At 41.7% G+C, this 12,458-nt stretch overlaps 2 protein-coding genes across 4 annotated transcripts in view; one reads left to right on the forward strand and one right to left on the reverse strand.

Annotated features, from left to right (window-relative positions):
* Window positions 1–292: 292 nt before the first annotated feature.
* SLC25A4 (solute carrier family 25 member 4) lies at window positions 293–3,106 on the forward strand. The gene is made up of 4 exons (XM_068942664.1): window positions 293–528; window positions 749–1,235; window positions 1,789–1,929; window positions 2,284–3,106. The coding sequence occupies exons 1-4, from the start codon at window positions 418–420 to the stop codon at window positions 2,439–2,441; spliced, it is 897 nt and encodes a 298-aa protein (XP_068798765.1). The 5' UTR covers window positions 293–417; the 3' UTR covers window positions 2,442–3,106.
* Window positions 3,107–8,508: 5,402 nt separating this feature from the next.
* Window positions 8,509–12,458, reverse strand: part of CFAP97 (cilia and flagella associated protein 97) — a 35,396-nt gene continuing 31,446 nt past the window's right edge. For all 3 annotated transcript variants that reach the window (XM_068942669.1, XM_068942670.1, XM_068942671.1), the window contains exons 6-7: window positions 11,151–11,301; window positions 8,509–10,472 (exon numbers count right to left, since the gene is read on the reverse strand). In XM_068942669.1, the coding sequence (XP_068798770.1) occupies window positions 10,345–10,472; window positions 11,151–11,301 (279 nt within the window). In that variant the 3' untranslated portion in view covers window positions 8,509–10,344. The remainder of the gene's footprint in view (window positions 10,473–11,150; window positions 11,302–12,458) is intronic.

A 12,458-nucleotide genomic window follows, 5' to 3' on the forward strand; every position in this document is an offset into this window, starting at 1 on the left:
TAAGACCGCCAGAGGTATTCCTGCCAGCTTCCTTAGTCCCCTCCTGTGCCTCCCGAGTGCTATTAATACAGCAGGCACATGCTCTGGCAGCGACCAGATAACTTTAATTTGCCCTTTAAACGTCCCGAGCCCAGTGGGCCCCGGGCCTCCGCGGGGCAACATGGCGGCGCTGCCCCGCGCCCCCCGGCGGGGGCGGGCGCAGGGGGGGGTCCCAGCCAATGTGCGTGCCCCGGGGGGGCACCTCCTCCTATCGCGAGAGGCAGCGGGGTATAAGAGGGCAGGCGAGGGGCCGGGGGCCATTTGGCCGGCGGTGCGCGGCGGCAGTCGGGGGCGGCAGCGGCCGCGGCGGCTGGGTGGGGAGGCGGTGCGCGGCTCGTTGGCTCTCTCCGGGCAGGGGCTGTCGGACCGGCTGCCAGCATGGGTGACCAAGCGCTCAGCTTCCTCAAGGACTTTTTGGCCGGCGGAGTCGCTGCTGCCATTTCTAAGACGGCTGTCGCCCCCATCGAGAGAGTCAAGTTGCTGCTGCAGGTGAGGCGGTGGGCGCTGCTGGTGGGTGCGCGGCGGGGCTGCGCCACAGGTGGGGGCCGGCGCGGCGGGAGGGCGGCGGGTGCAGCCGGGCCTGACTAAATATGGGCAGGCGCTCGCCCGGCTCCGGTTCCCCGGGAGCTGCCCGGGCCCGGCTGTTGCGCGCTGCTAACTCCTGCCGTGCCCCTCTCCACCCTCCCCCTCCTCGTCTGGCTTCCCACAGGTGCAGCACGCCAGCAAGCAGATCACTGCCGAGAAGCAGTACAAGGGCATCATCGACTGTATAGTCCGCATCCCCAAGGAGCAAGGCATCATCTCCTTCTGGAGGGGCAACCTGGCCAATGTCATCCGGTACTTCCCCACCCAGGCCCTCAACTTTGCCTTCAAGGACAAGTACAAGCAGATCTTCCTTGGGGGAGTGGACAGGCACAAGCAGTTCTGGCGCTACTTCGCGGGGAACCTGGCATCCGGCGGTGCTGCGGGAGCCACCTCCCTCTGCTTCGTCTACCCGCTGGATTTTGCCAGGACCCGGCTGGCGGCTGATGTGGGCAAAGGGGCGAGCGAGAGGGAGTTCACTGGGCTGGGCAACTGCATTGTCAAGATCTTCAAGTCTGACGGCTTGAAGGGCCTCTACCAAGGATTCAATGTATCTGTCCAGGGCATCATCATCTACAGAGCGGCCTATTTTGGGGTTTATGACACGGCCAAGGGTAAGAGGCGGATGGAGAAGTGACTGCAAGGAAAGGATCCAACCAGCAAAGACACTGTAGGGCACCCTGCCCTGCAAGGACAAGCAGGGCTTGGCGCAGCACCAGCTCAGGGTGCCAGTGCTGGAATATGCTCAGATGTTTCTGAAATGCATTCCTGGCTCTGTAAGCTTGCTGCTCTGAGCAGCAGCTCTGTTTGCAGCGTGTTTTCAGGCGCTTGCCAGTTTATGCCCTCTTCCCCTTTCTTAAGGGTTGTACGAATTGGCTTCTGGGGGGGCTTGTTCATGACACAAACCTAGGAGAGCTCTATAAGGAGAGCCCTTTTGGTCAAGGAGCATGAAGAAGGCTCTAGATCACAAAATGCAGCAATACTATAAATTTGTTTTACTCATAGCATCCATTAGTAGTCAGATATGGATGCAGGGAGAAGTTGTGGGCATAGTCCTGTTGACTTGACTGAGTGATATCTGGGGTGGGTGGGAGACCATGCCCTCCTCAGCAATCTTTCTTGTAACCCTTTCTCTCTGTACTGACTCTCTTAATTTGTTCTTGATAGGTATGTTGCCTGATCCCAAGAATGTGCATATTGTAGTGAGCTGGATGATTGCCCAGACTGTCACTGCAGTAGCAGGGCTGGTATCCTACCCTTTTGATACTGTGCGGCGTAGGATGATGATGCAGTCTGGCCGAAAGGGAGGTAAGAGTAAATCTGCTCCTGTGGTGTCCCAGGAGCAGAAAGCATTTCTTCAGCAGGATGTGATGGGAGAGATGTGGTTTTCTTTGTTATGGGAAACCAATGGCCCGTTCGTAGGAATCCTTAAACATCTCTGGGAAACGTATTGCTAGTTATTTCTGTCTTCTCCACTTAATGTGAGTTGATTTGTTTTGACTGTCATGTAAAGAGTTAAAATGACTTTTCATGAATGGATTGCTCAATTTCAAATTCTTGGGTTTTTTGATATACTTAAAAGGAGGGGGTGGGGACAAGCAAAGTTGAAACAGACTTGCTGTATAGCTCCAAACCTTCTGACCTATTTGTCTGTTTCCACAGCGGATATTATGTACAAGGGCACAATTGATTGCTGGAAGAAGATAGCTAAAGATGAAGGAGCCAAAGCATTCTTCAAAGGTGCCTGGTCGAATGTGTTGAGAGGCATGGGTGGAGCTTTTGTATTAGTACTTTATGATGAAATCAAGAAATATGTCTAAAGCTAACATCATGTAGTTCAATTGTTCTCAATCAGCTTTTTTAAAAACACATTATTGTGATGTAATGGACAACAAAATATTTCCTAGGGAAACGAGAATGGAATTTGAGGAGCCTATCTGGTTGTGCTGAGGATGCATTAAGTTGTCCACTATATCACAGTGGCGTTTTGTATGAAAATTCTTCCAACATTTGTATTGGAACCTGTGTATATATGCCTTCAAATATCAGGTAATGCATCTTGTCTAGAGACAAGAGTTAAATGTTCTACACCTAGTTTAATATCAATGTTAATAAATTTGACATATTTAAATACCTATTGTACTAAGTGATGTCTAGCCCCCCAACAGCATGATGGCATTCGAAACATGGGTTAAAACCATGTCTTCTAAAGCAGAATTGTTTTAATCTATTTTGTGAAAAGGATGTTTGAAAATACAAACTTGTACTAAAGCCCCAGGTTGTGAGTTCCTAACTGCATTGCCTTCACTGACAAGTTATGCAGTCATGTGGTTGAGGCCCTAATTGTTTTTTAAATGTACTTTGTGGAAGATAGAAATACCATGTTTCAGAAATGCCCTATATCTTCACAAAGAGAAAAGTTTTCTGCTCTGATGTTCAATTGAACTTTAACTGAAATGATGAAATAAATTAATATATTAATAAACTTTTTCTGGTTGTTTCCAATACACAACACATTGCAATTACATGTGCTTTAAGGTGATGTGCACACTAATAATGATGCACACTAATGATGGTCTGGCACTCCCTAACTCAAATGTTTTGGTTAAAGCTTTAAGGAGGAGGTGGAATAGGTACTGATAATTCTACTACAGCAAAAACAAAGAAGCCTTTCACCTTAAGGTTCTGTTGCAAGTTGTCCCCATAGTAAACTAGTGCTCTGTGATAGTTCATTTACAGTACCCCTACCTTGAAGTGTAGTGTGTTTTCAATTGACAGTGCAATTAGTGATGCTTATTTAAGTAGTCTATAACAGTACTTCTGAGTTAAGTTACTCCAATAATAATGTAGTTGAGCTATTAATTACTAATGAGATCAGAAGATGCTCAATGCAAAAGCCTTAAACTTCAGATATTGTATACTTGTAAACTGACTGATAGGCTCCCTAGTTGGGCAAGTGATGGAAAGAGGGTTGTGCCTATTTCAGTGGTTCAGTTAAACTGTATATAAGCAAACAAATATGCTTGCTGTGCCTCCACCTAGGGAAAGTGGTTAGACTTAAAACAGAAAAGAGTATTTAACTGTATCACTATGCAAGTAATACCCAAATGACCTCTTGTTTCAACTGTTTTTTTTACCTCTTTGTATGCAGAAGTTAGGCACTCAGTGGCTCATGTGGATTTTGACAAGAGTTCTGGATTGTCCAGTGTCACCTGTAGTGCCCTGGGCAAGGGGCATAAACAAAGCACAGGAACATAGGTGTTGGACTTGTACTAGATGTATTTGAAGGTAAAAGACTAGTTACTTGAATAGCTGGCACTTTCCACATTGAGATATAAACCTCAGGGTAGATGATGTCTGGGCTAGTACAGTTAATGACAGCACTATTACCCTAGTGAAGAGGCTATTGTGGCTTAAAATGAGGTATTCTGGCAGGTGCCATCCCCTCTGTAAGCTGCCTTTTCCTGACACCTGTTCCCTGAGCATTGCTGGAGCAGTTCACTTTGCAAGAAGCAAGTTGTGGAAGAATCTGTCTTTAGAGAGTAAATGGAACAAGTCTCCCCAAAAGAGTGTATTTGTGGATGGTATCTTGATTAAATTGCATGACTGTTGCAGGACTACAATCATGGAACTCCAGTTGCTCTCTCATGGTCCAGGAATGCATTTATTCTATGACTTTTTTCTTAAGTGAGTATGTAGATGAGGAGAGAATCTTTAGATTAACTACTTCTGTGAGCAGCAAGAAAGGGAACGGCTCAGAGCAACCCTGAGCCCAAAAACTGAGTTTCTGGCTCTTCAAGTTCTGTTACTTTGGTTTCAAGTAATCCCTTTTTGGTTATTTACAATTAATTTCTTGACAGATGCAGGCATTCCCAGCTCCCTGTCAGTTAAGATGATGATCCAAGTGTGCCTGCTCTATGTTCAGATCAGCAGATCTCCTCTCCATAAAGGTAGGGGCAGGCTACTGAAACAGTAGCTACAGCAGCATATATTCACCTGAAAACAGAAGTGTTTCAGAGAAAATGAGTCCTAAGATGAAAGAGGTTTTGAGATTACCTACGTTAGCACCCCTCACTTTGCTTGTCTATGCCAAGGAAGCGTGCATGTTGGATGAGGTCTGGTACGTTTAAGCTTCCTTCCTTAAACCCCAGTACTACTTGGCTTTGGGAGACAGCCTTTTCCTTGAACTCCCAAGCATGTTCTTGTTCCCCCTTTTTTTTTCTTTTCTTTCCTCTCCTTCATGAGGAATATTACCTTTTCAAGTCTTGTCTGGTCCTTTCATTTCTCTTCTCTTCTAGTCACTACCTAAACGCTTGCTTCTCTAGACACCTGGTCTGTTTTCTTCCCAGCAACAACAAACCAGGGCTGTAACTTAATGAACTATAAGAATCTGAAGAAAACCTCTTCCTACTGTTTTTCAAGTTGCTTCTTAAAGGTTAGAAACCTTTATCTGCCTGCTTCCCCTTCCCCTTCCGCCCCCCTCCCCCCCCAATTCCCCGTAGTCCCTTAAGAGGCCAGGTCAAGCTACATAAAGAAGCCTGCTAACACACTATAGTTATTTACTATTCATTTCACATCTACCTCTCTGAACAGCTTGCTTTTACATGTTTTAGAGGAGGTCCTAGTTTACTACAAATATGCCAAAAACAATGGCAGATTGTAATACACATAAGTATCAAACCTCAGGGGGAATTATGCATGTGAATGAGTAAGAATAAGGAACTTAAGAGGAAGCAAAAGAAACTTCAGATGAGTGAAAGCAGTTACTATATACCAGAAGGAAAAAGACAGTAGCAAAGAGGGAGTGAAAACTATTACAAATGAGAGCAGGAAGGATCAATGCTGGAAAGTTCAACTAGGGGAAGAGAGAGTTCATGAAATAACCCATTCTGAAGAATACTTCCAGGTAAATAGTTCTTCATTTCTAATTAATTGCTTACCTACACTGTGGCAGACTCCGGGCAGTGTTCTCCACAAAGATCCGTTTAGCTGGGTACGAGTCCAAAGCTGTTAATTAAATAACTATTATCCTGAAAGCAGCATTGCACTGAGGCCATGGCACTCAGCAGAGAGCTTGCTGAAAGCATAAACTAAAATCCAGCCATCATCTCTGCAAGTCTGAAAAATACAAGATTTTGCAAATAAGCTATAGCTGCTCCTTGAACTCCCCTGGAGTGGGCTCTGGTTGTCACAGAAAATTGCTGCTCCTGCCCTGATACTTCTGTGCTTTTTTGAGAGATCCTCATAGGCAGTTACTCAGTGAACCTCTCTGCATCAAAAGCACTGGCCCTTTATATCTCTCAGAGAGACCTGAACACAAGATAGCCTGTCCTGAATAGTCTGGTAGTACACCCTGGTAATTTAGAAAGACAAAGCCAACCTACTATCCAGTACATGCTGTGCTGCCCAGCTCTGGAAGCACACTACCTGGGGAGGGAAATGAGGCACACTCATCTTTTGGCTGAGATGAAGTTAGGAACTTCAGGTGGGTCTGAAAGATAACTCTGTCTCTAGAGAGCATAGCATACCACAGGGAGTGGGAGGGGAAGAATCCGTGACAGATAATCTTCCCTGCCTTTCTGGTTAAGGTCAAAGCCTCCACCGCTCTTTTCCTACACTCTTTAGGGAAGAAGCAGCCATCAGTGCATCAAAAACCAGATAGGTAGAGGGGCAACATCCTTGACGCAAGGAAAGAAGAATTGCTAAAAGTCGTTCAAAAACCTGAAGAATCTGTAGGAGAGCATAGTTACGGTTTACCAGGATTGAGTCGCACTGGATAATCTAGGATATCAGGGAGAGGAGCAACAAAGCAGAATCCCCTACTTACTGCCCCAGGCTGCAAATCACAGCACCTGGCTTCACTTTTGGAAGTCCTTTTCACTTAAGCAAACAAAAACTCTCAATAACACATGCTAGTCCTAAGAGCCGCTGTGTGGACAGAGCTGAGATCTGTGATTTTTTTTTTGTACCTGATCAGAGCTTGGAACAAACTCATGCAGAATAGTATTTTAGGACTCTGCACTGAGTAACACAGCTGATCCTGGGATCAGAAGTGATATGGCTACAAGAATCACTACTGCCAAATCTTGAAATCTTGTCTTATTTTGAGGGAGGCAAAGATTTTATTTTTTTTGTAAATCAAGGTTTTAGAACCATGCATCCTGAAGACAAACCAGCTCTGTAACAGAAGTATTAATGAACTCTGCAGATATCCGAAACAAGAAGCTGACCCCAGCATAACGTCAGTCCTGGCAGATGGCTCTCCAGGTATAGATCCATATTCCTTACTTATCAAGGTTGAAATGACATGGTTTGTCCACTATGTTGCTCAAGACTTTGAAGAGATGAAAACCAAAAAGACTGCATCTGATGCTCAGTGTACCAGATTCTTAAGATGATTAACTACTTCAATATAAAAGGAGCCATTTTTTCCTCATGATTTGGCTTGTTGATATAGAATGTCATAGTGGAATTATTCATCATCACCTGAGTATGACAGTCCTCACTCTGCAGCTAGAAGGCTTGGTAAGTAATACTTACTGCCCTCATCTCCACCACACTGCTGAGCAGACAGTGCTCCAAGGGAAAGCACAAAATCTGTGATCTGTTAGGAGAAGAATCTCAGGCTTTTATAGGGGGTTATCCTGAAGCTCATTTGATGACAGTCAGGATAATACAGTCCAAAGTTGTGTCTGCATCTATCATAGACAATATCCTATGAACGTACTTAGCAATTTGCTTTAGGACAATCAATGAGACGAACCCTCATCTGAGTGATAGGATGACAGCAAACATGTCCCAGGATCTTCAGTAAAGGCCGCAAGCAATCTGATTTAGGACAGGCTCTGGGACAGGGGAATGTCTACACGCTCCACCTGATTAATGGCCTTGTCCAACTCTTCCAATTTACCTCGAGTCTCTCGGATTATCTGGAACTAAAGGTGAATTCTAAACGACTCAGGAGTCTGTGGGAAAGTGCCTTCAAATTTCAGCAGTTCAGGCAGGGATATATCATCAGTCCTTCTCCTTATACGAACAAGGTCCTGAGATAAGACCTTCATTAAGACCTTTGTGTTGTAGGAAGATTGTACAGCAGAACCCTGTCCTGGAAGGAGTACAGCCCACAGTGAAGCACGGACACCTCCAGAGCAAGAACAGGACAGAGGCATCGTAGTCCATTTCTCACAGCATGATTAACAGCATGCTCCAGTACTGTCATGAAAACTAGTGATCCTGCCACTTCAGTAGGGAGATGGGTTCCTACCTCAGACTGTGCATCAAACCAGCGTGAGGAGGTTCATTTTGAGGAGGAAGGGAAGCAGCTCCTAACTTCATTTTGAAGAGATCTTCTGGAGGGAAAAATGGGAGAAAAGAACATTAAACGACAGCTTACAACGAAAAATGGAAAGAAAATAAGTCTATTAGAAGTAAGATTTTGTTGCTATGAGAAAATTACCATAATGAGATGGTTTTTAACTGCTGATCTTAAACAGATGTCTGTGTCATCATAGCTGAAGAGTTTAGTATAGAAAAACCCTCTGCAGCAACCTAAAAGATTTTATTAGTAAATATACTTCTGCCAAGGAATGAAGGGAAATTGAACAGATAAAATTTACCTCTTGATGGCTGCCTTCTGTTTAAAAGCTTAATAGATTTGGCAGTTGGAAACGTAATTTCCCTTTAACTTGATGAAGACCTGCCAATATAGCTTGTTAAAAGAAAAAAAAACAAATGAAAGCCACAAAAAGGTAAAATGCATCAATTAATAAACTGATTCTTTGTGTTTTCTTCCACTACATCTAGTAGGAAACATTTCTCCCACAACATCCTTTTCAATTTAATATCAAATATAAAATTCCATAAGAAGCCAATGCAATGACAAACATATTTCATGTTAAATATTTTATTTCTTACAATTTACAAAAAAGTGACATACAAAATTGACATTCTTCCATACCAAAGTTAAATAAAATAAGATGAGGTGATTGAAAGTAATCCATTCTGTGAATTTCTTCACAGAAAAGAATTATCATACAAATATTTAAAAGTATTTAAAGCATGACCCTGATAGTCACATTCAAGGACAAAAATCTTTAAATAGTGAATAATTTTATTAAGCACAGTAGTACAAATAATTACAGCAGCACTATGCAAAAAATGCTATATAGTCCCTATCAATGAATAATAATCGCAAAAAAAAAAATCTGTTTGCCACAATGCTGCTTGCAGATGAAAAAAATTGTCAAATATTGTTAAACAGCTACATTTGATCAGGCTAACAGGTGCAGAAGCTCTGCCAAATTATCATACAGGACCAAGTGACAAATATGTTTGTTACAATACAAAATACCTCCAAGCCTAAGCCCTTATGCAAGCACGAGCAAGTAAAATAAACTTTCCTTTTTGTAGGGCTAAGGCCCAGCATTACTGAATACAGCTTTTCTTTTTTCTTTATGCATAATACAAAGATATTTCCTGTATCTCTCCCGGGAAGAAGCTGGGGAAGCAAGCAGGAATCCAGCAATATCCATGGATAGGAGCATCACCATTTATGCTTTTTATAAGACTAAGGGCCTACAAAATAAGCTCACTGGAACCTTGCATTTATATATAGAAATAAAGCATATCACCTACTATTTGCTATTACCAATTCCATTAAATTTACACCTCTTATAAACGGAAGTTGATACTGAAGCCTACCCGACACTACCTCAAATATTTCGTACAAACATAAACATTAAAAAGATAGGTTAGGGAGCATAACTTAAAATTTTATTTCAGTTCAGTTTATTATTTTCTACTACTTTTTTTTTTTTTAATCCTAGTTAACCGTTGCTCTCAAATCAGATGTTCAAGTTTCCCGCAGCTCAGGTTCCTACCTCTCAGCTGAGAAGGACAACGATTTGGGAAAGCAGGGCCATGAAATACTTTCCTTGCTCACTATTCTCCAGCTTGAGAAACATCTAGAACTTATGCTTGTTTAAAGTGAATTGTAAACTGATGTTCACTTCAATCTTTTCCCCCGCTGGTGTTCATATAACATCAGATGCTTCTTTCCTGCACAAAGGTCCTAATACAACTTCCCAAGTTCTTTTAAATCTGGAAGAGATGCAGCCTTGAGCACAAAACAAATGCTCCTCACCTGGAATGATCTGCAATAGTGGCACCACAACATTTTCTGCTGCCTCAATATTCTAGCTAACCATACAGTAATACAAAATCTGCTTTTCCCCACTTCATGCTGCTGTAAAAAAGGAGCTTCTCTCAGCCATAAGAACATGTCCTATAGAGTCCTGAAGGCTTACCTAAAGCAAGGATGAAAAGCAAGGACAATATAGGAATTAAGCATACTCCTACAAGTTTAACACAATTTAAAAAATAACTTTTCTTTTTTTAAAGATTTTCTTTACATCTTGTGTCCATAGTGCAACAATTCCATTCTTCCCCTTCATGGATACAAATTCCACTTACAATTTGAGAATAAAATAATATTTAGAAATTTCTATTTCATTTCTCTGTTTAAATACCTCATTCTCTTTCATAAATACTTTACACAGAAAACACAGGTTAAAGTGAGAAAGTTCATTTAAAACCATTTTATAAGCAATTATTTCATGTGCAATGCATTTTAATCACCAAACAACGCAGAGAAGATTCTTGCACAGAGAATTACAAAAGCACTAGAAATAGAGATCTCGGGATCAAAAGTGAAGCAAAAAAGACTTATAACCAAGCAGCACGAACGTTAGTGGGTTTAGGTCTCTGTAATGCCCCAGTGGGTGAATCGGACACAGGTTTTTCATTCCTATGGCTCACTGCACTTGGTACACTGGATGCCCTTGAAGTGCCTCCTGTTAACACACACACACAAAAAAAGAAAGAATATTCACGTTGGGCACAACAGGCAACTTCATGCTATATGATTACTATAATACTCATTACCATAGTTTTGAGGAAGGAAAAAAAAAAAAAATCACAGTAGGTTAAACACAAAACCAAAGTGTTATGAATTGTTTGTAAATGGTTGGGACAATAAATTCAAGCACAGTGCAGTGGTTCTTAATCTGACCTGTACAGGTCCCTGAGGACCCATGATCTACTTCCAAAGGTTACACAACAAATTTCTAAGAGAAGCAAGTCTACTGTTAGTAGACTTTACATTTGCTAAATAAGGATTTTTTCCTTTTTCTTTTTTTTCTTTCTCCTTTTGATAAAGAGTAGTAGTGAATTGAGAAATGCTTCTCTACAGTAGTGATTTTTTAACCTTAGTGGCAAAGATTACTAACAGCATGACTTATTAGAAATTTAAAATGGTAAATAAACAAGTGATATATCCATCATGATTTTGGTATGATTAAAAAAAGAAATCACTTTATTGGTTTCTGTGTGATAAGCCATTAATCTAAGGAAGATGGAGAAAGGAACTTATTTACTACTCTTAGCAATAACTGCTTCACAATTTTGAATTGTAAAAAGAAAGAGAAACACATGCATAGAAACACAAGAATCTCCAACCTCAAAGTACTTACTTGAAGGGCTAAGCTGGCTGAAGGCAGACTTCCCTCTTCTTGTAGATGGTGAAGAACTTAGATAACTCATCTGGCGCTGATAGTCCATCAGTTGTTCAGAACGCTTCATACCAGCTGTTGGTTTCACTGCTTCCAGTCTCTTCAGAAAAGCCTTAATATGAAAGAAAATATCATCAAGAAGAAAAAAAAATAAACAAGAAGCTGCAAAATAAACATTTACAAAATTATTTTTATTTGTACTGAGAAAATAAGTTTTTAAACATTGCTCATCTCCCTGCAATCAGCATAAACAATGTCACTGGTGACCAGCAAATGCTATTTTGCTCACGTCCAATTCTTTTTATACTGCTATAATAAGACACAAGTAGTATGTAGCCACTGTACATCATCTGTTCTATGCTGAGTACATCTTGAGTGCCCCATATTTCTCTGTACTTTATGATGACTCAAATCTACACATCTGTTCAGTGAAGATGGCAGGAGATGGCAGGAATACGTGCTGCTCACTTCTAGTCCTAGCCTTGGTTTCTCCTCTCTTCTTCTAGAGTCAAATTTCAGGGATGATAGGAAGATTTTTTTAATCTGCACTTTGCAAACGTACTTAGACCATTTTACATCACCCTACAGGGTCCCCAGAGAGAACTACTGACCTCAATTCTGTGAAAATAGTGTCAAAAGGAAAGCACAAACACCCATTTGACACTGATATTTGTGTTATTCTTAGAGTAATTTTAAGAGATTCTAGCAGAAATTATTGTTCTAGCAGAAATTATTGTTCTAGATATTTTTCCCTCTCGTTGAAATTAACCCCACAACCATGCAGCCAGCATTAAATCAGAACCGTTACTTACACAGTATTTGTAAGATACAGTTTCCCCATCCTTTACAACTATTTTCACTTGAGACAGGATGCATTGATTTAAGAAGTTTCCCTAACGTTATAAAAATAAATTCGATGGCAAGGTAAATTAGGAAGGACGCAGTTGCATGCAACCTACAATTAAAAACAACATTTTTCATGTATTTGGCCTCCAGTGTTTGCTGTTCCCTCAGCTATCTAATGTCAGGCTTGATGACCTAGCAACTTTTGGCAATGAGGCAACCATCATTGATCAGGGTTATGACATGCATCCTGTCAATGAGAGACAATGCAAACTGCAATTACACAAGTCGCTCAAGTCCAAAAATAGCTCTGTTAATAAGGATGTATTAGCTAGGTACATACATGGTAAAAGTCGAGAATCTGTACAGCCAAACTTTGAAATGATCGCTCTTTCCCCCCTTCCTTGGGTTATGATTTGCTTTTTT

The sequence above is a fragment of the Struthio camelus genome, chromosome 4 (genome assembly GCF_040807025.1).
Source record: "Struthio camelus isolate bStrCam1 chromosome 4, bStrCam1.hap1, whole genome shotgun sequence".
NCBI lineage: Eukaryota > Metazoa > Chordata > Aves > Struthioniformes > Struthionidae > Struthio > Struthio camelus.

What these genes read in the sequence shown, in the direction of transcription:
- SLC25A4 (XM_068942664.1), top strand. Translation starts at nt 418, where the DNA reads ATGGGTGACCAAGCGCTCAGCTTCCTCAAGGACTTTTTGGCCGGCGGA. An exon ending in GAGTCAAGTTGCTGCTGCAG is followed by an intron (nt 529 to 748) that starts GTGAGGCGGTGG and finishes GGCTTCCCACAG; the next exon opens with GTGCAGCACGCCAGCAAGCA. An exon ending in GCAGTCTGGCCGAAAGGGAG is followed by an intron (nt 1,930 to 2,283) that starts GTAAGAGTAAAT and finishes CTGTTTCCACAG; the next exon opens with CGGATATTATGTACAAGGGC.